The sequence below is a fragment of the Poecilia reticulata genome, linkage group LG5, assembly GCF_000633615.1.
Source record: "Poecilia reticulata strain Guanapo linkage group LG5, Guppy_female_1.0+MT, whole genome shotgun sequence".
NCBI lineage: Eukaryota > Metazoa > Chordata > Actinopteri > Cyprinodontiformes > Poeciliidae > Poecilia > Poecilia reticulata.
This window is the reverse complement of record NC_024335.1, coordinates 12,091,040-12,118,451: the sequence shown is the minus strand read 5'-3', so window position 1 is coordinate 12,118,451 and position 27,412 is coordinate 12,091,040. Positions and strand designations below refer to the sequence as shown.

Genomic DNA, 27,412 nt, shown 5'->3' with positions numbered 1-27,412 from the left:
GTTATGTTTAACTTTGTGTTGTCACTTATGCAATCAGGCGAGCATTGGGATTAATCACATGCATGAAACATATTTTAGGAAATATTTCAGTATTTCATATTGATAAAAAATTTAAAATAATTCAAATTAATGCTAAGGTAAATCCAGCAGGCTCTTTGGCAGTTAGACAAATGCTGCTCCAAAATCCTTCTGACCTCAAGCTTAATGTTGGCTGTGTGTCCAGCTGAACAATGCACTGGTTACTTTGGCAATGAAAGTTAGCCAAAAACCCTGTTGGCAGAGTCAGACATCATCTTGTCAAATGTTGCTATTATGGGCTTTCCAAATAACAGAGTAACACGGTCTGTTACAGCTGATCTAATGGGCTTATATACATTTCCCCATTAGCATGAAGATCTTGAGTGACATAGATTAACAGAGGGACAAGAAAAGCAACCTTTTGTTCTGCATTTCCAGTGCCTTCCTTAATTTTGATGCTTTCCACATTTTCTTATATTACATTCACACATTTCCTGCGGGGGTTTTTAGGAAATAAATCAACACAGAGAACAGAATAATTGTAAAGGGGAAGGAAAATGACAAATGCATCTTAAAATGTGCTACAAAAAAAACTAAAAGGTGAAGCATGTATTTGTACTAAGTACTCTCATATATCAAACAGAACTCTTTTGAAGAGCAAGAATTATTGTGTTTGTATGTCTGAAACATCCATCCATTTTCTATGCCTGTGTAATGCTTGCAAGGTCATAGGAAGGATGGTTCATATCTCCAGGAATCAATCGGTGAGAGGCGGGGTACACCCAGGACAGGTCAGTACTTTATCAAGCGGCTGCCAGAACATGCCATAATTTATACATGCAATCAGTGGACATGCAGATTGTAAATGTGTCTAAGATTAAAAGCATTAAGATTACGTTCGGTTAATTGTTGAAAGGTGTGGTAGATYTGCCACAACTTTAAAACCACCTGCCTAATATCATGGTGGCCACCATAGTTTTTGGCTTGTCGTTCAGTGAAAACTGAATCTCTGGAGATGTTTGACAAAGGCAAGCAGGATCACACTTGCTTTACTCATGCTAGTTAAATTGTGACTGTTTTATAAAATGAGGAGACTAAATYGTCTGAGAAGAAAGGTGCTCAAGAAGTTCAATTTGGAAGGCAATGACTTCAATAATTTTGTTTGTGTGTAATCTCTTTCACTTCCAGAAAACATACATTTTTGATGCAAGTTCTAAGATTTAGTTTTTTAAGGATTCAATACAAAAATGGACTTTCAATGATGGAGTGCATAACTTGTTCTGAAGGAAAAGCTGCAAGACCACCTACTGAGAARACCAGTTAACCAACCAAGCTGACCGAAGTGTGGATGCATATCTGCTCTGTTCCTTCCTGTAGATTGATTCACTGTTGTGTCTCCAGTCTAGCCTGTTGTCCAGCTGAACACCAAAATATTTATATTCCTCCACCACCTCCACGTCTTCTCCAATGATAGAAACAGTCTGTTTCTCTGGAAATCTACAATATTCTCCATTGATTTGTTCACATTTAAGATAAAACAGTTGTTCCCAGTCTACAAAGCGCTACACCAGCTGTTCTCAGCTTTTTCTCCATCTCCCATACACTTAACAGATGTTGCATATTATTTTCTGTGAGTCTGCTGTGAACAGTGCAATCTCATTTGCCGTGATCTGTTGCTGCAGCAGCATCAGAACCAGGGACTTAAAACTTTGAACTTGAATTGAAATGAATTTACACTTCCAACTAGATGAGTAACAGTTATACCTGCAAGAAAAAGGCACGTGTCTTTTTTTTTACCAGCTCCAAAGGAAAATATCTGTCTTAAGATCTCTATTCTAATGCTGAGGTCAATGTCTAATTTAAAGATTGAAAGGATCATCTTGTCGCTTGGGTGTCAAGGAATGTAACAGATGCTGCTGTGCTGTATGACATCTTTTCCAAAGAAGAAAAAATTTGACTGGCTGTGTTCAACATGTAACAACAATTTCCTGTCTTCCTCACCATCTGTGGACTAAGGAGATTCTTCCAACTCATTATGAGGAAAGGTTTTGTGTTCCCATGAACCACAAGCTGATGTTTTAGGTCATACTTAAAAAACAGTAGGTTTGGCAAAAAAACAACAAAGAGCATGAGCCAAGCACACCACAYCAGAGCCATGGTAAAACAAGGTGGTGACTGCATTATTTTCTGGAGGAAAACCTAATGGTTTATGATGGATGAAAATGTGAATTGATTATGTGTCTGCTGGAGAGATGAATGAGAAGTTTATACTTGGCATCAAAAAGAGAAGCAAGAAAACAAAAAAGGTTTTGGAAATGTTCAATGCAGAATCAACAAGTAAGCATGACTAAATCTGTGTGCATATGGTGTTCTCATTATCTAAYAGCTTCCAAGAATTTATGTGATGTGACATGCAGAAATGAGTTTTAGTTTGGATGCGCACATTTTCACAACCAGTTTACAGTGGAMCCTCAATATTTGCAGGGGTTACGTACTATRAACGCTRCAAATATCTAAACTCTGCAAATATTCAAATATTTGAGAACCMCTCTRAAAATSCCTARAACTGCCTATTTTAATAGTTCAAACATCAAATATACCTTAACMTACATCATTACTAACATTGGAAAATATTTTGGCACTGTCGCAGATGTAAACATCACTGCACTTTCTCATCTTTGCCCAAGCTGCATTTTCATTCAAATAATTCAGATATGTTCAACAATAAAATCTGAAAATCTACAAATTTTTCAAGAATAATGTTCCACAGAAAAATCCACAAATTAGTGAATCCTTGAATACTGAACAGTAAATAAGCCGGATCGAATTTATCGCAGCTTTTATACCCTTGTTGTCCTTTTAACAGATTTCTTTGCTTTTCTGTTGAATTGCAAAGGATAAATGTCACACTATCCTGTGAAATTCTATCAAAAACTTTTTTGTTGCAGAAGTTTTTGAATTTTCTTTTGTGGTCTTGTTTTTTAAATCACAAAAACTGAAACGTTAACGAGTCACTACACATTTGAAAGCGTAATGTCGTAATAACATTTCTTGTTGTTTGTCATTAAAAGCAACATCTGAGTCAATGCTACCACCAACTGGGAAACATTGCAACAGGAAAACTTGGGTCATACACTTATTATAAGGTGTGAATTATCAGTGGAGGTCCTGATAACATGTTTTTCTCATTGCAGTATTTGAAAAAGGAAGTAGCTTTCATGAAATGGGTTTCCAATGCAAATTACTCTACAAAAACACCAAAATCAACACACCTATCACCTGCACCACAGGAGGAAACAGCAATTTGCTTCCTGTCTTAATTTGAGAACATGATTGCTGCCTGTGTTTTTGGAGTGTTTCGCTAAAAATCCAAGGTTGTTGTCATCACCCACTTCTTTTATCAATGTCACCAAGCGAAAGATCTCTGAGTTATGCCAGAATGACTAACGGGAGGCTTCACTTTGGCAAAACACAAACTTTGCAGACATGCTGGCATAAATTCGGCTTACTAATCATTGMGGCAAATGAGGCTCAATTAAGTTCAAGTGCTCACAAGAAAGTATTCGTTTCTCCAGTTCATTCTCTTTGTAACAACGTCAGGTTTCACTGTTATGACATTCTTGCCCTGGGCTTGCATATCTAGGATTCATTATGTATACTGAGCACAAATAATAATTAGATCACAGTTTGGCTTTAGGAAGAATATCTTGCCCTGATGCATCTTTTTCTTCTCCTAGTCCAACAAATACGTGGGCACTAAGTGACACACACACACATGCGCGCGCACACACACACACACAGACATTGTTTGATTGTTTGCAACTACACACATAAACCCCTATGCTTTGCAGGTTCACTTAGTAGAGAGCAACTAATCTAATCAAGTCCTACAGCTAATGCACAATGAAAGCAGAGTCATTTACTYGAGATAAAAGACGTCTACTTCCTGTGTGGACAACAGCAGCAGGCACATAGAGAAAGTTCAGCATTCAGAGTGGCACCCAGTGGGATGAAGAGATCTGAGCTGATCAGCAGAGTTGTACAAGAGGCACAATCTTTTGAGCTGCGTCTATCCCGTCAGTTCCTCCTTTMTCTGTCAAGTCTTGTCATGAGTTAAGCTCAATTCATCCGTCTTCCGTCATCAGCAGTTTATCCCCACAAAGGCAGTGCACTCTTTCATATATCTCTCCATGCTCACCTGTCTTTGGTGCTACCTCACTCACAGCTCAGCCTTCCCTCTTCAATAACTTGGTCCGCGTATCGCTYGCTCCATGCGTCTGGCTCAGCCTCTCTATCCTCCAACACCTGCTGTCGAGATCAGCCTCTCGCCTGTCAGATGATGCTGAGAGCAGCCCYCCCCTCTTCGTCTTCCCCTCCCTGTTTTCCTCTCTCCCTCTCTCAGYCTCTCCTCCTCACATGCTTGTGTTCACGCTGCTGCTGCTGCTTTTTAATCTAAGGCGGTCACAAGCGCTTTCTTCTCTCTGTCTCTCTTATGTTTCCATCTGCACATCCTGTCTTTTCTCTTGATCTGTTTGTGACASAGAGATGCACATCCAAGCTCTAGCTGTTCCTTTGCCTCAGTGAGCCTGCTTGTTAATTGCAGAATTTGCTCATTCAGTAAGACGCAACTGCAGACAAATCCACGTTTGGAAGTCAAGTTTTAAAAAAAAAAGACAAAAAACAGAACATAACCTCTTTTGCTGGGGGGATGCAGAGACATCAGATTTCTGTGTCATCATCTGCCTCTCTCTGACAACTTGTTTCAACATCACAAAACCCCTTCTGCTGAAATGAGCCTAAACACCCCATTGTCCATTTGACACATTAGTGGCAGGCAGCGAGCTGAGAAGCTCTCAAATGTTGCAGATTTTGTAGCACACTCGCACATAATGGGGAAAATGACTTGCTCAGCTCGCAGAGGAATGAGCATAGGTCGGAGTTGTGCAGTGTATTACAGAGTAATCACATTTTCCTCTTTGGCGAGAAGCCTGATCTTTGTGCATGAACATAAAAGAGTCAAATACATTACTAGGCATTATGCATACAATCACAAAAGAGTTGAATAACAAGCATTGCTGGAGTCTACTCCAAACACAACAGTATCCACTGGTAAATGATTGCATTTCAAATGTACTTATTTATCTAGGTCCAGTTTAATTTAGTACTAACATACAAATGGACGACATAAGCAGAATAATTTTAGTTTTGAGAGGCGACTTGACATTCCCAGATGAAGTGATTATTCAGGATGTGTCATCCATGCTGAAACTCTGACTCAACTTCATAAAAAGGTGTTTTAACTCTGTCCCTCAACTGCTTTGGTCAAAACAAACATTTAAACAACAAAATAAACCTGACATCTAATCACATATAGATTAAAACAACTGTGACAGAGGAATTATGTTTATAGTCAAGTCATATATTWCCKTCTCCAATGTCTGTTTCTTAAAGTGTTGGCCTGTCTTGTCACCAAGCTTTGTGGGATTCTGCAGTTAGCATTTTTACAAATTTGCAGTAAATAAAAGGCCTACATGCAATAAGAATATGTTACTGTATTTTAGTAGTTTCTGAAATGCTCTTGTTGGCTGAACGGTTTTAATTTTTCCACAGTTGAGGGTTTTTGAGCATGTCACAAGATCTCAATATGATGAAGTATGGACTTTGACTAGTCCACTCTGAGACCTTSATCACTGTGGAGGTGGAGTCTCTTGAAGGTTTGAAGGCTTCGTCAATTATGACAAGTTGTCCAGGTCTTAACGCAGAAAAGCAAGCCCAGACTATTATACAATCATCGCCATGTTTTGGTATGATGTTATTTCTCTGAAATACTGTGTTGTTTTAGTGCAAAATGTAAYGGAACCCATGCTTTTCAATAAGTCCCATCTTTGTCTCATATGTCTGCCGGGTTTACCCAGTCTCTTCTCTTTTTGTTAAATCATGACCACTGACTTTAAYCRAGGTAAGAGAAAATGTAAATGTCTACTGTAAATGTTGAATTAGGTTTTCTGGGACCTCTTARATAAGTTGTTAAAGAACTGTTGAAGTAATTATTAGGTTGGCCAGTCATGGCAAGATTCAGCACGGTTCATTGTTTTCTCGATTTGTAAACAATGGCTCTTACTATGGATCGATGGAATCCCAGAGTCTTAGAAATGGTCCGGTATCCCTTTCCACACTACAAATCAATGAAGTCATTATTCTATGATTCTTGAATAACAAGAAACCAAACAGTGAATGTGAGCCAAAGTATTCAGATATCTGTTGGCAATCAACACAAATTTGTGTATGAAGCAAATCAAATCACAAGAACTTAATCATACCCTTGTGACAGTGAAAAAAAACACACAGAGCCTGCTATCCTTTCATTTGCTGCTTCAGTGGCTGCTCCAGTTAATCCACGCTGTGTCTCCCAGCACACATGTTCCAGGTAAGCCGCTCAACCAGTCACCACAGAAAGATATCCCGTGTGTACTGGGATAACCTGGACACAGTGGAACAGCGGAGAGGGAGAGCATGACACATGCAGGTTAAGTACAGTCAACACCTTTCTCTGGCTGTTTCCATTCTCTTCCTTGCCAACAGGAAGGATCAGATGATGAAAGAGCAAATCTTGGTTATCACGGGGAGAGCAAATGTTTGTCAAACCAGGACAGAAGAAGGGTGATATCTCTGTATATTATCTGTCTGTTTTTTTAGATTGCTATACAGAAAATCATAATTGCCATATTAAACATTTTGTAATTGGAGAAGCAAATGTACATGGGTTAAGATTAGACTTCTCTGAATTAAATATTTTTTATTTAGTTAGCTTTACTCATCTGTTTGTCCCACTCTTTCACTGTGACTGTTTGCTTCCTTTTCTATTCACACTCCTTTCCTTAGAAAAACGGAGTTTAACATTTACAGACAGTCTAAGAGGGCCAGTACCAATGCAGACGTGAAAGAAGTAACAATCAAAGAAAAAACAGAGGATGAAGGCATGACAATRTACGACAGACTAAAACTTAAATAACACCATGGAAAATAAACTAAACATTAATAACTCAAATCAAGTGGAAAACAAAAGCAAGAAGGCAAAAATAAGCCAAAGCTTTAGGAACAAATTTTCTGAAATATGCCAAGATACAAAGAAGTGAGTGAAGACCAGCAGAAGCTTCCAAAATAAAACTGAGAAAATTCCAAGTTTCAAAACTTAAGAAAACAAAACTACAAAGAATGCAACGGAGAAGGGGAATTTTCCTGCTCAGTCTTTACTTATCTCCAGAGTATTGGTAAAGAATGTTATGTGTAGGATGTAGAGTAATACAGAAGCACAAAATGCAAACTAAAACCACCCACACCCAAACTAAGCAGCGTACAGAACATGTAAAARCCTAGCATCAAACCAGATGTTTTTTGTCCTCTGTAGCCAGCCAGAATACARGAGAAAAAAGTTAGAGACTGCAAACATCTCCCATTTCTAAGGTCTCCTTTTACATTACAGTCATGCTAGATGTCAATACGACTGTCCCCTTGGGTCTCTGAAGACCCCTGTAAAATCCTGGTAATCTAGACCCTAAATAARTAACTACTGTAGTTAAAAACTCCTGGTACATTTTAGGTTTTTAACCAGTTTATTAGTATTTTGAATGTTTTTCTTGTTTAAGTTTCTTGCACAATGCAAGCGCTCTACCAACTGAACCACCAAGCGCTCATAAACTTCATTCTTGAAGTTGTTTATGGGTTACTGTTGCTCATTGGTTCTTCATAATTAATAATGCATTAACTGTTCATTCAAAAATAAATTGCAATGCTAAGTCTATACAGACATATTGTGGTTCTTTCAGAATGTAATAGAGATCACTCAATGGGAAGGAAGACAATTTATCCTTTAGGCTGTTCTTTTTCAGGAGTTATGATGGTTGATTTATGAACATTATAATTATTTAATGTGGCTTAATATTCTTACATCATAACTACAGCAATCAAATAGTTATACTATTACACTTCCAGCAGGATCAATGCCACACTGAAGCTTTGAAATAAGAATGGAACTCTTTAAACTTTATAAGCTTTTCTGATGTATTTTTCCTGATATTCAAATGACCATGTTTTTTACATCCAACTTTATTTAAATATTTCCTTTTATTTTATGTTTTATACAAGTTCCCATTAAAATAACTTCTAAAACTAGCAAGATGAGCTGATCCCCATGATCAAATGGTTCTGTGTTTTATACGCTAAACACTATATTAGCAATGACAAGCAATCAGATAAGACTTGTGATGTAACACTCTAATTCTTTAAAAGTAAAATTAATTCAGCAATACATAAATTAAGCTTTCGGGTGACAAACAATGAAAATATGCAAGCTCTGATGTGTCTCACAGAAGATTCTGTAGAGACAGACAAAAAAGAGGATTGTAAGCAAACAGATGACTCTCCAGCAAAGACYAATTAACATGAGTAGCCTTCTTGAGGAGGACTTGGTTTTTCACTCTAATCATTSCCTTAAAAGATGCCTAGAGAGGTCTTTTTTTTTCTTCCCAATAAAGTGTTGTCAGCATGACASAGTCTCATTTGGTGCCATCTTTACTTGGAGCTCTTATGGCCTGAAACTGGTTTTAGAAATCTAGACTTGAACGTAGACTTTCCATCTGGATGGGATGGATGTTGCTCATTCATAATTATATTTAATCTGTAATTAAACAGTTATTGTAACTATCTTTAAGAATAGAAAGTGATGTTTCAGATTTACAGTAAGCATAATCTTTAACTGTTAGGCTAAATAAGAAATAAGCAGCAAGTGTTAGAAGAAAATTACATTTTGAATTTCAGCAGGAAATTATTGTGGTTCATTGTTGTGTTTTATTTAATGGAAGTATCTCTGTCATTGGTCATGACCCGTCATAGTTTAATGAGCCAGTTATGGCAACTAAACTGTCATTAGTGTATTTTTTCTGTATTGCACCAACCAAAAGATTTACTGTGAAAACTTGACCCCAGTCAGAARCACTGCTAATGTGTTGTACACCTTCCTCAGGGACAATAAAGACACAAAAGCTGGATTGATAGCCTGGTGCTTATAACTGTATTTTATGGACTATAAGTCGCACAGTTTTTCATACAGTATTAGTTGATCCTGCTACATATTTTTCTCTTCATGGTATTAATTCGTACAGACTGATGTGAACCAAAGAGTTGCTATCTGCAGCCAAGAAGAAGCTAATCACTAATGATGCCATGTCTTCATACTCTGGTAGTTGCCAACCAGATGAATATTAATGACTTTGTAGACGAGCCTTTTTGGTGTTGCCGCTTCATGCAACGCAGCTKTCTCTATCACTTTGTATTTACACTGCATGTGTCTCCGCTCCGCTGTGCACTTCGCTGGCAGAGCAGACCACCCTGAAACCATCAAAAACTGTCCGCAGACTTTCAAGACAAGGTCGAAAAGTTTCTGTGAGTTAATTGAAAATTAGGTAGCTGAATACAACATATCACCAGTGATTTTTCTTCTTTATGATATCGTTTGACTGATACRACTCTTGCTCCAGAGCAACCTATAGTCTGGAAAATGTACTATCTTGCTTCACTTGGGTTCTTTTCTTTTATTCAATGTAGTCAAACTAGTACAATAATATCTCTGATTGGAACCCAACAATTCAAATGAGCTAAACATACGATGAATATAGGTGTGTGCAAATCTGTAGCATAAATTTTAACATGACTTTCTGTAAAAAATTATTTACCGAGCTCAAGTTTAATGTAAAATTTTCCTTCTCTTGTAGAAATGCTTTAGCTTTCTTAAAATACTATACAAACTTACTTCATCTTTGGTAAATAAAGACAAGCTTTGTGACTCATTAGTAGGTTGATTGAATGAAACCCCTCTGTGCTGCATTTCTGAGAGTCCCTGTGACTATTTAGCTGATTAAAGTTATTATGCGGCTTGATATAGTGAGGTTTCCTGTTGTTCCAAGTGGCAACAGTGACTGCTGAGTGAAAACCCAAAACAAGTATGAAATAACAATGAGCAAGAAAGGTTCATTGACATGCATGCAGAAAACATGGGCTGAAGACAAATKTTTAAATGTGACCAACATTTGTAAGGTAAAAATACTCAAAATACTTATAAGTAGAAACATTTAGTGAAGGCAATAATCATTAGAATTGTTTGCTGAATTTTGCAAGTTCGATCACATACAAAACAATTATWAACTTATATTGTTTTGCTGGTTATACTTACTGAAGACAGAATATTAGCCACAAATGMAATTGTTATGCTTCATAAATAAACTCAGAAAAGCCTAGAGATACTTGAAGACATAAAGAACAATTTGGTTAGAAGGTGTCRTAAATGACAATGGGCAAGTGAGACTGAGCAAAAACYTAAGTGTGATGATATGTCATTAACACTGCTGCTATTTTCTTTTGCTCTTGGTTTAATGGTGAGAAATATCTAACTGGTGCATTTCKTTTTAGCTTGGAAGTAATGAGGCCTTATGACAATGAGGCTTATCATCATTACAATAGCCATGTTTAGCTACTTCATAAAGTTTTATTGGAGTTTCCAGACAGATAATTTTGGAGAATAAGTGTCTGTGTAGGATCATAATCAGTATTTTCAAAATGTCTATATCAAAGTGCTTCACAATGGTTTTTATTGTTGTTATACCAAACTAATTTTTTGATTATATGTCTATTTTRTATTTAACTGAGCAGGTGAAGCGAGCAGCAGAATATATCCATCTGATTTAGACCTGGTTGGCCAGAAGGGTCTTTATAACTCTGCGGCTCTGACCTTAGTGCCACCCACAAGAGCAAATCCAGATGCAGACCAATTTCCAGGCTGAACACACTAAAAGTGGGACACACTCCAAAGGCTTGCAGCCAGGTTTCTTTCCTTGTTCAGAATAGCATACAGATCTCCTCCAAGCAAAATAAAAGGACAAAAAGTCAAATTAATTTTTTTTATGGGAAGAAACTGCAATCTCATCTACAATTCTTTCTTTAAAAAAATATTTTTTATTTTTAAGATATTCTCATCAGATGCACTTCAAACATGTACTTTGGCACAGGTTAATAACAGATCTTTACTCTTTTTCTTTCTTCATTCTCTGACATTTATTCAAACCAGACTTATCCAGTTTTATTAGCTGATTACAAGACATTTATTTTATTACTTTCTTAAAAGTTAGGTGTTTAAATAGATTTACTTAATATGATAGAATGCCTTTAGTGTCTTGGGCCAAAGCAGAACAATGATATTCAGAAATGCAACTCAAGGTGACATTCTTGCTACAATAAAAACACAAGTTACCCTATGAGTCACACATTGCACTGTGGGAAAATTAGAGTCAATATCTATTTAATAATATAACAGCATATTGAAAAAGACTCTTTATGAATAGCACTGCTGTCAAAATGTATTTGGGAACAGATTTTGGGCTTCCCTCAGTAAGCTTCACAATTTCTCTGGAGCTATTCATTTAAAGAAGTGACCAAGAAAGACACCAACATGTTTTCAGCAACACCTCCGTTTACAGCATAAGCAACATATCAGGTTGGCACTACTTTTTGCAAAAAACAGCTGCCAGAGAGACAGCATCTTCCCCCAGGCCGTCTCTCTGATGAACACAACAAACACCTTACAGCATGAGTTGTCAGTTACTCAGATGTGAAATAAAATAAGCATATTTGCAGTTTATGTATGTATACCTCTGTGAGCACTCAAAACCAAGGTCAAATAACTTGTTTGTATGTACCGTTTTAGCCATTAAAGACAATTTTTATTCTGAATAGTTGTACTTTTACTTGGTATCAAGTTCCCTTTGCACTACTGAATGGAAACCACTGAAACTAAGACACTGAATAATTGGATGGTGCTGTATGCAGCATAAATGCACTGCATATCCTCAAATAAAAATGATGCTCTAGATAATCTGCAGCAAAGTGGAAACTGTGGTTTGAGGTAAGTTGGTCTATGAATATACCATTAATATTAATTTAGTTAGATTTAGTGGTCTGCCAACTCACTCGATATCATTCTAAGTGAACATCTCTGAGACAAAATCTATCCAGTCAGCAAGAGAGTCTTATACAATATTAGAGACCACACTGACCGTCTTTTTAGTTTGCGTTCATGTTATTTATGAAACATGTTGGCTCTTGGTTGGTATTACAGATGTAAAAAGTGTATCACAATTACAACAAAGCCAAGAAACCTCACACACGAATATCTGGCCGATCCACTAAGCAGCAGGTGGCTCCGGTTTATCCATTTACTTTCTACTCACGACACTTGACTCCCCTCCATTAAGATGGAAATGATCATTAACAGCCGTTTGAAGTAGCACACATGGCTAATTAGATGCCTCTCCAGCTAACTCTCTCTTCTTTAAAAAGGCAGAGGACCACTTCATTAACACTCAGGTTCTCAAGTCTGTCAAAATGCTGGCTCAGGCTTGTGTTCCTGGCTGCAAAGCAACAGATGCAACTTCCAGCTGCGCTCCTGCATATCACCAAAGCCTAAAACGGAGCCTCTTGGAAGTGAACGTCCCTGTCAATCTAAGCCAGTGTTTCCCAACCCTGGTCCTCAAGGCACACTGCCCTGCATTTTTTAGGTGTTTCCTTACTTTGGCACAGGTTAATAACAGATCTTTACTCTTTTTCTTTCTTCATTCTCTGACATTTATTCAAACCAGACTTATCCAGTTTTATTAGCTGATTACAAGACATTTATTTTATTACTTTCTTAAAAGTTAGGTGTTTAAATAGATTTACTTAATATGATAGAATGCCTTTAGTGTCTTGGGTCAAAGCAGAACAATGATATTCAGAAATGCAACTCAAGGTGACATTCCTGCTACAATAAAAACACAAGTTACCCTATGAGTCACACATTGCACTGTGGGAAAATTAGAGTCAATATCTATTTAATAATATAACAGCATATTGAAAAAGACTCTTTATGAATAGCACTGCTGTCAAAATGTATTTGGGAACAGATTTTGGGCTTCCCTCAGTAAGCTTCACAATTTCTCTGGAGCTATTCATTTAAAGAAGTGACCAAGAAAGACACCAACATGTTTTCAGCAACACCTCCGTTTACAGCATAAGCAACATATCAGGTTGGCACTACTTTTTGCAAAAACCAGCTGCCAGAGAGACAGCATCTTCCCCCAGGCCGTCTCTCTGATGAACACAACACCTTACAGCATGAGTTGTCAGTTACTCAGATGTGAAATAAAATAAGCATATTTGCAGTTTATATATGTATACCTCTGTGAGCACTCAAAACCAAGGTCAAATAACTTGTTTGTATGTACCGTTTTAGCCATTAAAGACAATTTTTATTCTGAATAGTTGTACTTTTACTTGGTATCAAGTTCCCTTTGCACTACTGAATGGAAACCACTGAAACTAAGACACTGAATAATTGGATGGTGCTGTATGCAGCATAAATGCACTGCATATCCTCAAATAAAAATGATGCTCTAGATAATCTGCAGCAAAGTGGAAACTGTGGTTTGAGGTAAGTTGGTCTATGAATATACCATTAATATTAATTTAGTTAGATTTAGTGGTCTGCCAACTCACTCGATATCATTCTAAGTGAACATCTCTGAGACAAAATCTATCCAGTCAGCAAGAGAGTCTTATACAATATTAGAGACCACACTGACCGTCTTTTTAGTTTGCGTTCATGTTATTTATGAAACATGTTGGCTCTTGGTTGGTATTACAGATGTAAAAAGTGTATCACAATTACAACAAAGCCAAGAAACCTCACACACGAATATCTGGCCGATCCACTAAGCAGCAGGTGGCTCCGGTTGATCCATTTACTTTCTACTCACGACACTTGACTCCCCTCCATTAAGATGGAAATGATCATTAACAGCCGTTTGAAGTAGCACACATGGCTAATTAGATGCCTCTCCAGCTAACTCTCTCTTCTTTAAAAAGGCAGAGGACCACTTCATTAACACTCAGGTTCTCAAGTCTGTCAAAATGCTGGCTCAGGCTTGTGTTCCTGGCTGCAAAGCAACAGATGCAACTTCCAGCTGCGCYCCTGCATATCACCAAAGCCTAAAACRGAGCCTCTTGGAAGTGAACGTCCCTGTCAATCTAAGCCAGTGTTTCCCAACCCTGGTCCTCAAGGCACACTGCCCTGCATTTTTTAGGTGTTTCCTTACTTTGGCACAGGTGATTTCAATTAGCAGGATTTTGCTGAACTGCAATCAGCTGTATTATGAGCAAAGAAGCAGGAACATTTCTAAAACATGCAGGGCAGTGTGGCTTGAGGTCCAGGATTGGGAAACACTGATCTAAGCCAATAAAATTAGATGATCTCTAACTCACCGACAGTATCTTTAGCCATAATACATTATGATTATGCTTGTTCTCTCTCATGCTAACGTCTTAATGAAGAATCTTGCATAAATGTCAAGGTCTTTATCCAGCAGCAGCTTAAGAGTTAGAAAGATAAGCTCCCTTGTTAGTGGAAGAAATTAAGGCAATTACCTTTTAATTGGCAGCACTGTGCTGCCAGCAGTTTAGCACAGTCAAAGATGTGTTTTCTCACCTTTTACAAACAGCATCTCTTTAATCAAATGAGTCAGGGGAGCTGAAATTACATCAGCACAAACCAAATGCTCAAACACGGCGATGGAGGGAGTTAAGGCTGTGCTTAAAAACACAGAACAACACTTAGCAGTACACTCAGTGAAGTTGTTGCATTCAGCAAAACAACTTTTAATGACAATCTGTGGTGTGAAGCTGCTACCATAAATCTCACCCATGTGATGATGTCCATAGCTCAATAGATATAAGATAATTTTTTTTAAAAAGTAACTGTTTTGGAGCAATCCAAAACAAAAACAACTTTTTTTTCCCAGAGAGCTGCAGCTAAAGGAGCTGCTCTGAACTGAAGATAAATTACGTACTAAAAAGTAAACAATTAAACTCCAGGAGCCTTGGTCTGGCTCACCCTTTTTTATTTCGATGCAGCCTACAACTGCTGCRGTACACAACTGGCATCATGACTCAGTGATTATAATCTGCAATGATTACAATCTGTGCTGTGGATTGATAGCAATGGCACAACCCCGCTCTGAGATACTGTTACCATCTGCTGCAGACCTGTTTGAAATATGGAGGAACCAAAATCCTCATAATAAAATTCAGCTAGTGTGCGAGGGTGTATTCCCTGATGAACATGAATCATTCTTAAATCTCCAATTTCCTCTTTCCAATAAGCCCTCCCATTGTCCTTTTCAAACTCATTAGGCGTCCATTTTTGTCTAATTTTATGGCCCATTTGATGCATAATATCAGCAAAGCATAACTTTCCAGCTGCTGGCAAGCTACATGACAGACTTGTAAACAAAAAGGCAAAAATCCTTCAGTAGACTGCTGTGCTTTACATCCCGCCAAGTAACAATAAGCTAGAGAAATGTATCACATCCATCTCAAGTACGAGCTGTAGACAGTTCAGCTTATGAGTTTTGATTTTATCAGTGTGTGGGAGCTAACAAATGTTCAACAGTTGGTCAGACATTAGAGGAGATGGTGTATAAACCACCAACTGATCTACATATGGGTAAGCATACCTTCAAAAAAAACATTTAGCTACTCGTACGATAGCTGTTTTGATATATTCCTCATTTGTACAAAACTTAACTGTATTTAAAATAAACTAACACATTTAAATAATATCAAATTACATAATACTTTGATTTACAAAACAATAAACAATATTGAAATGATACAAAAGGGGACCCTTGACGCTGGCTCAGTGCTCATTCAATATAGTCCTGAAAAACAGCAACATTAAAAAAATACATCTTAAAAATCCAAGCGAGTGTTCTTATGACTTTTTGGAACAGTAGCTTCKTCTTGCCATTAGCAGTTTGCTAGAGGTCACTGTAGCAAACTGCACAACTTTGTGTCCTGTCAACAGATTCTGTCACCTGAGCTGTGGCTCTCTGCTGCTCTTCAACTATCACTACGGACTTCCTGGATGCTTCTCTGATCAATACTSCCCTTGCTTAGTTGTACTCTGGTGAATTATTTGAATTTTAAAGGCATTTAATTTCACTGCATTGTATTTAGGGATATCAAATTCAAATGCATACACCCGTTTTCAGATTTTGAAACCCATTATAGGTCTATTACATAAAATCTCAAAATTGCCCAAAGTCTATGGCTACAATGTGTCAAAATGTAAAATAAAAACAGGTTGTAAGGCCTGAATAGTTTTGTAGAACTCTGTAATATTGAACATAAGGCCTAGTAGGTTTGAAGAGTTGAACTGACCYGAGTTATTCCCTTTTCTGCAACATCTGGTAAAGACAAACACTTTTTTTTGCTTTGTTAGACAGTGCACACTATGTGGATGATAATTTGAGTAATTTTTGTATTGGACATTTATGTTGTCGACTGTTGACAGAAATTTCTTGGACGTCCCTGAAAAGATATGATGCCATCCACAGTTATGATGATGACAATTTACATCCAAATGGCACATTTTCATAAAATACGTTTAATACGTTTAATGACACTTGCGAATGACATATTACTTAAACATCAGTTGAATATCCCATGCTAACAGGGCAAAAGAATATAAATAGCATCGGATTAATCCAGTGCTGTGAATTCACGTGAAGATTGAGATTTCAGAGGTTTGTAATTTACATGACCAGCTGGCATCACACACATTCCTCTGCTCCCTGCCTCCATCCATCTGTTTCTGCACCTGCACAGGCTTTCCATGGTGGTAGACTACCTGCTGAGTAAGGAATATTACTAGCTCCTCTCTCTCCTTTTTCTAACAACACATTGCAAAAAGGTCAAGTCATCAGAGTACAAAGTTTTTCAAACACATAGATTTTTGCTCAACTGGAAATGTCATTACCTACCCAAAAAAGTCTTCTTGAGATATTCGGGTAGTCGTTTTAAGGTCTTACAACGGAAAATGTAAAACTTTCTTATCCACTTTTGTAGCAACTACACCTAGGTCATCAACTGATCATTGCAACAAAGCCTATTTTAGATTACAATTAGATGTCTTATCCCTTAAGGAACTGACAAAGCATTTAGTAGATRGACAACTTAAAGTCTAAATCCTGAGCTCCTTTTGCTTAAACAGTGACAATGGATATCACTTCGTTTTATTTTTSCTCAGAAACTTCCTCAGTAAATTCTTAGCTAATTAAAAATACAAAAAAATATGAATTTAGATAACACAGTCGTTTCTTAGACGACCGAGAAGTACATATCTCAGTCGTATGAAATAACAACATCAGACAACTGGAAATGTATTACTTATAACAAAAATGCAGTCAGTACAGCAAAAGAAAGTGTTTCCAGGAGCTTGACCTCACTTTTAATTACAGCCTATAACAATTATTTAATAAGCAATAAAAACTTTTGCATTTTGTTGTGCAAATGAACACTTCAAATGTTACTTTTTATCCATAAGAAATGCCCTTCCTCTGATCCCTTCAAAATCTCTATGTAAGACTGTGGGCTGGATCTTGAATTCATTCCTGATTAAYTGTAAGGGTATTAATGATCCTGTCAAGCTGCTTGTATCACAACGGAGCTTACAATGAATTTCTGACAACTTCGTGATTTTTAAAATAAATGGCAGTTCTCCATAATACATTATATAGCCAGCTAAGGATTACATTTATGAGCTAGACCCACACAAGCCTCAAGGCTGAATCTGGTTAAAAGAATTTTAGTTGGTAACCTGCTGGTATGTGTTAAAAGACTTTCTTATGCGAAGTATGCTGGCTAATTTTGACTTCTTTTTCCGCCAGACATCGCTGCATGCGTGCTAAGTATCGCTTTCTTGCTGTGTTCAAGAGGACCTTGTCTAAATCCACTGTAGGGGACCACCCAAGCCTCCAAAAGACTTGCTTTAGTCCCAGCAGCCTTTAAGTCTCAGGACAATTTCCGGTCAAGGCAACAGAGTTTTGTGCCAAGATTTTCAAACCCACCCTTAATAAGACAATTTGGGAATGCCAGTGCAGTGATACAGGTTGGTTCCTGTGAGTAAAACAGCTCATTTCAAACAAAATTAAGCACTTCTTTTCAAGATAGGGAAACAAATAGCATATTATGTTTGTTTTTTTTCTGGTTACATCACAAGACATCACAATTAAAATACTCATTAGTTAAATAGAAATTGTATTTTGCTTTGGTACAGTGAAGCGAGAAGTAAGCAACATCAAGGTGACCAGGACAAAATAAAGCAGGATGCAGCATCGATGTAAAATTTGTGATGACTTCATCTAATTTTAAGATGGCCACATAAAAATAGATGACACTGACAAATACGACATAGCAAGAAAACATTTGCAGCTACTGAAGCATAAAACCCAATTCTGTTATGTGTTAGTTTTAAAAAGAGATGACTCACCCTGTGGTTCTGGTCCTGGAGAAGCTCTTGTCAACTCTAGACAGAAAGAAAGACATTTTAAATTTTACTTATAATTAAATACCTCSTAGTTGTATTTCACATTCTGTAGGAAAACTCAAGTGYAATAGAGCAAAAGCACTAAAAAAGGAAGCTTTCTGTAAATATCAATCAAACCTGAGCATTTGAACATAAGGACTCATTTTTGCCAAACACAATTTTGCATAAATCATGCTAATTTTAAAGCCAGTATATATTTTTTGTACCAGTAGATTGCAATACATGTTGTACACTAGGAACGTGACACGAAGCCAGAGGAATACGCTTTCCATATATCCTATTTCCTCTCTCCACCACGCCTCTGCCTGCCAGCTACAGGCTCAGCAGAGCCAGAGTGGGACTGTTTCAAACACGGTAAGTGGTGCCTGGCAGCTGCAGGGAGGCAGACTGTCGGAGTGTAGATATGATTAAATGGAAGGAAACGCAGCAGTTTTAATCGAAATATCATCAAGATTAGAAAATAAAAGTAGAGCATGCATGAAAATGTAATTACATCTCAAATAATCTGAGAGATATGGAGGAATTAATTACAGAAATCGTGCAACGTTATGTTGTGAGATAAACTGATATGTGCAATGAATAAAAGAAATATTAAAATTCAAAGCAAGAAATAAAGTCAATATAAGAGGATACCAGAGTACTTTTCCTCCACCACACTTGCTCAACAGGTCTGTATTTTGGAGAGATGTCACTCTCTTACAATAATGCCTCCTCTGATAGAACTGATCTTTAAAACTGCACAAAAACAGACACTGGCTGTGGACAATTAATCTACAAATAATCACTGCCACTGACATCCTCCCCAGGGGTAACAATTCAAATAATTACAAAGCTCATGCAGAGTCGACGCTCACAAAGGCATTCAAGCCATTTATTGACAAAGTAGTAAAATGAAAATACCATCCAGATAATTAGCGCAACTCTCCTGACATTCTTATTTTAGTCTTGTGCACATAGACTGCTTTTGTTTGCTTCGTAAATAACAAAAATCTCAAAAAAAAAAAAAAAAAATGTGACATGCTTAGCAGCATACCAATCATTGATGTTAGCTAGGAATATTTTGATATTTATTTTTGAAACAGCAATACTGCTTTCTGAAATTCACCTTCCTAAAAGCTCATTGGAAAGTAATTTCTGTGAATGCTGACTGGTTACATCACACACARAAGAGATGTGTCTCCAGCATCTCCTTGTTTCCAAGTTTTACTGTTGCATTTGTTTTACTTGAGAAATCCCAAGATTTATTCCCCAAAGATTATATTTCTGAGCACCAAAAAGAGATTCTGTAAGGTTTGCTCCTGTGCAGATGTTTCTCTTTGGTTATAATAATCTTAAGAAAAAAGAAGTGTTTTTAAAATAACTGTCAAACAAAAACACACTTGCTGTGACATTATGTTGCCTGGAGGACAAAAATGAGCTTAAACATGTATAGTAAATGTGCCTGCTGGCAGGAATAATTACTATCTTTGACTGCAGYGGTCTCCTGCCATTTTACATATACTTATGCACCAAAACAGCTGACAGAARTGGTCCAAATGGTCCTCAGCATGTCATMATGAGCTGTAGAGGCTGGCTAGCAAACTATCATTTGATTCAGGTGTGTTAATCCAGGGAAGGAACTAAAACCTGTAGGATGTGAGCCATTAAGGACYGTCTTTAGACACCTCTGCATTAGAACTATTTATATGCTAAATTCCTTGAATAAGCTGTTACTTAGCTGAACTTGTATGGAGAGGTGTTGGTTGCTTTCTTGAACAATTTGTGCTACCTTTCCAGTCCTGATGGGYGGGTCTAATCAGCCCAACTGGGAGCACCTGTCAGACACCATCAGGAGTGTTTAATTTAAAACAGCTTTGCCCTGCTGCTTTGTTTTCACCTCTTTCTGCTGGCATCATATGCTTTTGTCACATTGTATTCACTATAAAGTGGACTAAATAGGTGTAGCTGCCAGTTTTTCCATTTCAGGAGTTCAGCTGTACTTTAAATATACACATCAAGTATTCACTGCTATGTGTTGCATAACGACAATTAGAAAAAGCAAACAAAAATCCTCTTTTTGTCTGATTGTATTAGGCTGAGAACATGCCACAAATTTTTGGCATCGACACATCTCTGCCAAAATAGGCAAATGAAAGCAGCTGAGATAGCAACAGTGAGAGCATCTCAATAAATTGGAATACTAAAACATTTATTTTACCAATTTGATTAAATAAGAAAAACCTATTATATAAAGTGACGCTATGGAGAGCGRTGCACGTCAAGCCTTAATGTTTASTCTTTACAATATCAGTATACATTTTTCCCTCTGAAAAAATTCAGCTCACACAGAATAGGAAAAGCGCTACTCAACTGTTGGAATGTGGCCAGAATGTAATCAACCATTTCCAATATCAACTAACTCACAGATTGTGGTGCATTTTCAAATGGAGCAGTTTACATATTCAGAACTTTACTTTYACTGCAACACATAACAAATTTCTACTTTAACCCTAAACYGGAACGGATCTCAGTTCATTGCTTTCTCACTCTGGTTCTTATCGCACACTGCTCCCGCAGAAYGTGTGGCAACTGTTTTAAGTAATAAGTTCATTTGAATAAGGTGTGCGAAAGTGTCTCAAAGCCTGTTGGACCGGAGGGAAAAAATATTGAATTATCGAAGCTTGCAGTTCTAAGTTTGAGTTTATGCCTTGCCAGACTGTAAAATAAAATAAAAAATTCAAGTTTGTGTTGCTTACATTCTTCCATGGTCCAGTCATTAAATTATGGGAAATTCTAAAGGTTTTACATGTTTGCTGTTAAAATTTGTTGTTAAAATGTGCACATTTTACATGTTTAGTTTGATAATATTACATGTATTACATGTATTTTGTAAAGTCTTAGATAATGAAATGGTAGAATCCCAGTTTGTCTCAAATGAAATGTTATTTTATTAAACTTTTCAGTGCATTTCAAACACTGTTGTATAAACCTTAACCCAGTTTTCTAACTGTCTAATATCTATTTGATTTGAAAACAGCCATATCAGGAGCTGCTGACGGCTGTGTTTTTTTTTTTTTTACTGTTTGTTGCACCTTGTTATTAGTAGAAATATTAGTTTGCCAGTCAGCATTAGGTGTGCTGTTTGTCCCCCCTGCTGACACAGACAGCACTGTTTTGATGTTAACAGTCAGGATTGAGAAATAGGCCACAGCATAAACAACCACACCTCCCTCTRCTAATGGATGACATGACACTTCCAAAATGTGACACAGCATGAACCGTAACAAACAACATTTTGCAACTAATTGCATTGACAAACAAGTGTTTCCAAAAGTTTTAATTAGAGAGGAAAGTTATGAAAATACATTAACTTTACTGCGAAGCCTAATATATTGCTTTTGATTTGGACTGCAATATACTGATGTGGTATTGCACAGCTGAAACTAACCCTGATTCGCCACGTTTTTATTTTCTATCTCTAGTATCAAGCAATTGATAAAAAAAACATATATTCAGTTCTGTCAAAATGGATGAAATGTTTTTTTTGTCAGTTTTTCAACCACACTAGCAAGCKTTTTCAGTTTAAACATTTACAGAGATTGAAGCAAAATACAATTCCCTCAACGACATTGCATTTTTTGTAGCCATAAAACTTTGCAGAATATTTAAACTAGAGTGAAATCTAAGAAAAGTGGTAAGCAAACCCTGTGGGGGAAARGCTGATGCTCAGAAGACATGCGACATTAGAAATTGCATATGAAAAATGTCTAAATTTTATGCTTCTAAAAAATATGCGCACAGATGACATACAAGTTATATAATCTTGATCTAATAAGAACTGTAAGGGAGCAACAACAATCATTTTTGTATAGTATTGTAGGCTACACCTCAAACACTGCTTTGTTGAGTAACATGGGAAAAAGAAATGAGGCAAGATATCGGAAAGGGAACGTGCATCTACAAAAATCTTGTTTATCCTAGGCTATAATTTCCTGCTTGAAGGTGACKTATATAAACACCACATGGATGTCCAGTTATTCTACCATTGAGRAAAGAAATAAGTCCCAGAGATGAATCTGCTTCAATGTGAAATGAGTATCGGCTCCAGAAATAAACAAAAGATCTTGTGAAGATGGTGACAGAATCTCATAAGAAAGTGTAATTTTCCATATTAAAACAGCATGGCTGAAAGGCTCGACAGTGAGGAAGAAGCTATTACTCCAAAAGAAACATAAAAAGTCAGATTACAATTTGAAAATGCCCTCTTTGGTTTCAAAGACATATCTTTTAGTCTGATGAAACATTTCTTTTACATTTAGGGGAAAAGGGCGGAAGGCATGGAAGGTAAAACTTAGGTGAAAAGGGGCTTTCCATTGTACCATGTCCTTAAGCAATCTGCTAGAGAGCGTAAAGGCCTCAGAGCAAATGTTTTGAAGTGACCATCACAATGTTATAACCTAAATACCATAAATGATAAGAGGGCTGAGTTGAACAGGTGTGTGTGTGTGTGTGTGTGTGTGTGTGTGTGTGTGTGTGTGTGTAAGCAGAGCCACCATCAAACATGTCAAAGTTACATCACTTTTTTCAGAAGGAACAGGACAAAATTTCAGCAAACTAAATGAAGCTTGTGGAAGGAAACCAAAATATTTAATCAACAATCTTACTTTTCACTGCTGTTGCATAGATGCCCTTTAACTAGAAATCAGTAAATGTGTTTTCTTCAACAGGTCATCTTTACTGATATGGTTGGAACTGCTTAAATCTAAGGCTGCCTTCTGGTTCAGCTCTGTGTTTTCTCTCTTTTGTTGTGCATTTGCTGTTTTCAGGGCTGCTTGCTTTCAGTCTTTGTGTTTGCGTTGCTGTGACATTGTCCTTGGTCTACTGCTGTGCTTTCCTTTTGCAATATCCCCAGCGTATTTGTTGGATTTTCACTAAATTTTAGTTACAACTGAGTGGGAGCCACCACGTTATGCCCCACCGGTTGGATTGTTGCTAAGTGAGTTTGCAATCGTTTTTGTTTATGCAAAAGTTGTGCAAAATGAGACAATTAACTAATGCAGGGGAAACTCTGAATTGTTGTTGCCATGGTAGCTCCTAGGCACGCTAGGTTTTTGCCAGGTAAATTAATTGTATCGTCATTAAAAAGAAGAAGCTTAAATGCAAACAANCTGTTTTCAGGGCTGCTTGCTTTCAGTCTTTGTGTTTGCGTTGCTGTGACATTGTCCTTGGTCTACTGCTGTGCTTTCCTTTTGCAATATCCCCAGCGTATTTGTTGGATTTTCACTAAATTTTAGTTACAACTGAGTGGGAGCCACCACGTTATGCCCCACCGGTTGGATTGTTGCTAAGTGAGTTTGCAATCSTTTTTGTTTATGCAAAAGTTGYGCAAAATGAGACAATTAACTAATGCAGGGGAAACTCTGAATTGTTGTTTCCATGGTAGCTCCTAGGCACGCTAGGTTTTTGCCAGGTAAATTAATTGTATCGTCATTAAAAAGAAGAAGCTTAAATGCAAACAATCAGAATCATACAAGAAACTGTGGGGAAAAAAAATATCACATTTGATCGTTTAACATTTTGTTCTGTTYTAACTAGTTTAACAGTTCAAAAGAAAAAAAAAATCTACGGATTCTTATTGGAATATTTGATTATTGTTAATCATTACTTATAGCATCACAATAGGTTCTGAAGATTGAGCTRTGATCCTAAATTCTAATTCCAATATATCAAAAGATGCTCAAATATAAAACACAAAAATACAAACYATTTAGCAAAAAGTTGTGTATCTTTCTGCATGTTTGCTTTGCTTTCTACGAACCTGCTTCTTTTACACTGGTAAAGAGAAATCTTCGAGTGATCAAATCCATTCAATTATTGCATCATTATTAATAAACATATAACAATCTGTATTATGTGTAAATTAGAAAAACCATAAGATGTATTTTTTTTATGTGTAATTCTTAGAATTCCAGAAAAAATCTCCAGGTTCTTATACGTCACTTTCAAAATAAAGTGGAGACTCGGCTTGCACAAAAAAAACAAATTGTTTGTCTGGCACAACACTGAAAAAGACATAAAACGTCTTTCTGTTACACTCACATTCTCTGCTGATGGAGTACGAATGTAATTTTATCCCACTTGACRTCGTAGGGTGATCTGGGCTGAGCACATCAAATGCTAAGTGACTAAAGTAAACATCAGTGGGGAGAGCAATGAAATTGGGCTGCAGTAGTGCAAAAGGTGTTGGTGAGATGACATTTATTAGTGCCACAAGAAATGTGTCTGAAAATTTAAAACAGTCTCTGCAGAAATGACTCCAGCCCTCCAGGAGTTTTACTAAATATAGCAGGTTCAGCCATTTCTAGTCAACTAAAATCACGCTGCTCAGATCGCACAGATCTCTAGGAAGAAAGTTAAAAACAAATTCTTACTCATATATGGTGCCTGATTTTAAAATGATTTTTTTTAAAGAAAGAATTAAGACGAAAAAATGTTTAACTGCAAATTAGTTATCAGGTTTCATTAAATCTCATACCTTTGACATTGCTCTTCATAGTGTCTCAGATGAGATTTTGATGCATAGTGTGACAGAAAATTGTACTGTTGTACTTATGCTGGATTAATCCTTCGTCTTTGGTAAAGTCAACTTTTGGTTCATAACCAACARACAAAGAGATTAATTAGTCATTTGGGATCTGCTTTGAAATGGTTTACTTCACATTTATTTGACTAATAATATTTTTGAAGCTCTGCCAATTTACAGGGTGTTCACTCCACTATGGGGTACCTCCAGTTTCACTATTGGGACTCCTATTGTTCTCAATGTCTACCATGCCTTTTGGGCACATTTTGATGTACATTTCCTTATCACTGCAATGAAGACAACGTAGAATTTAATTTAAGCCCCACCAAGTTTTTAAGTTGCTTCATAAAAAAAAAAGCTGGATGACTGATAACTTTCTTCTATGACACATGAAAAGACAAATCTTTGTGTGTTCCAAACAAGACAAATTCTCGTCTTGGAAACTCCTAGTCCTTTAGCCATCTATGATAAATTTTGACCAAGGTCTTACATTATATACATATCTGTAGAATGTATTTACTGTATAAAAAGAGATTAAAGTATCCCAAAGGTAGATGTCGAACTTCTGTAATGGTAAGCAGAGAATCTTATCTGATTATATACATAACCTGGAAAGAAAATTCATGACTCCATTATCTTCTTTTTTCTCTGTATGTCCTTTAATAAAGAAGATAAGAGTGAAGCAACAGAAAACCTTTCTGAAATATTTTTAGACCCAGTTGTTATCTTGGCCACTTCCAGTATGTCCCTGAGCTTTTTAAGTCTAAAAAAAAGAGCTGCCCAAAGCATAAATGAGCAACCTCTGCTCTTTCCAATAGGTACAGTTCTGCACCCCATCTCCTTTAGTAATTATACGGCTGCCTAGAACTGCCAGGTGGGTTTGCCTCAGAAGCAATCAGAAACAGAGATGATTTAAAAACTGTTCATCCTTTAAATTTTTGTTACTTTACTTATGTTTCAATTTATTACTTAGGGCAAAACCTAAACATCAAAGTTAAGAAAAAAACGCAAGTCATCTTGGGAAAACAGTGAAATAAAAAAAAAAAAAAAAAAAGAATAGAAAACATGAATCAACAAGAAGGGTCCTTACACTATCACACCAAGCTCCTCAACACAATCATAAGGTGGTAGMAACACCTGCAAGGGTAACTGTAATAGAGCAGTGAGATATGTGTACAGCTTCTGATCTCACATGGGTGAACTCTTCCTTTTGTCTTGAGGCTGAAAGCTGACTCACCGTTACAAAGCCTTTAAAACAGAGTCTCTTTTTATCTACAAAAGATTAAAATTACAAGCACAAACAAATACGTACGCCGCCACTAATATTGGTTAACAAACACTGCAGAAACCACACATTTTTTGTAGACATCAACAAACCTTCGACATGACACTGTGTGGTTACTTATTCAGCCTTATCAGAAACGGTAGAGTTCATTTAAATTGATTGGTTTCTTGGCACAGGCTTGACTTTCAATCACAGCCCATGAATTTTCATTGGCCTCTTCCAGATGTCTAATRTAATGAAAGTCTGCTTTACCCATTCTAAAACCAGTTTGAAGCATCTTTGTGATCATTATCCTATTGGAAGGGTAACTTTTTCCTGCTTATGTACATAATCAAAATCCCAGATAAAAACTGAGCTATCTGGTCATAAGTATGTATGTGGAGCACTGCAAAGAACAGTGCACCTACCCGTTGAGCATTTTGTTTTTTAGTGCTGCACCAATTCCTTAAAATATCTTGTTATATTAGATATTTAAAGTCCTTGATGCAAAATTTGCCATTATTCTCCATTTATTAAGTTCATCTTGTGCAACTGCCTAGTTTTTCCTTGCCGAGATGGTCATGTGTTTCGCAAGGTAAAGCTATTGTAGTTTAAGTATCTTCTCTTTGCACTAACTGTGATGGACAGAGACGGGACAATATGAGCAGAAAACCTGTGGGAAAAGTATCAATACGTTATAAACTTGGCGCTAAATAAGGAAAAAACAAAGAAAGCAGTTCATTGCTTCGACATGACACTGAGGCAAAGAAAGCAAGCTAAATTATTTTTAGCATAACAGCATGATGCAACAATAACTCTGAAGATGGATATATTTCTGAGTAATAAAGCAGCTTTACCTGCAGATATAATCAAACTTCAGTCAGATAAATCACCCATATAGAACAGTAGGAGCTCATCATCTACGCACAGATTTTCAACAGCCTTGAGGCTGAAAGTAAGCGCAATTGTGATGATGGTGAGATATTTCTATAAAGGAATCATGTATTTCTGGATGACCACATTTCCAGCTTTGAATATCTATCAGGAGCTCATCTGAACATTGATGGAAAAAAACAAAAACCTTGTACAATCTTTAAGG

At 36.9% G+C, this 27,412-nt stretch overlaps 2 protein-coding genes across 2 annotated transcripts in view; both read right to left on the bottom strand.

Annotated features, from left to right (window-relative positions):
• Window positions 1-27,412, bottom strand: part of rap1gapb (RAP1 GTPase activating protein b) — a 103,169-nt gene that overhangs the window by 41,072 nt on the left and 34,685 nt on the right. Inside the window, exon 2 of the mRNA XM_017304878.1 lies at window positions 18,431-18,466. The gene's annotated coding sequence lies outside the window, so the exon portion shown is untranslated. The remainder of the gene's footprint in view (window positions 1-18,430; window positions 18,467-27,412) is intronic.
• Window positions 6,393-27,412, bottom strand: part of LOC103464837 (uncharacterized) — a 63,586-nt gene continuing 42,566 nt past the window's right edge. Inside the window, exon 3 of the mRNA XM_017304633.1 lies at window positions 6,393-6,499. Within this exon, the coding sequence (XP_017160122.1) occupies window positions 6,393-6,499 (107 nt within the window). The remainder of the gene's footprint in view (window positions 6,500-27,412) is intronic.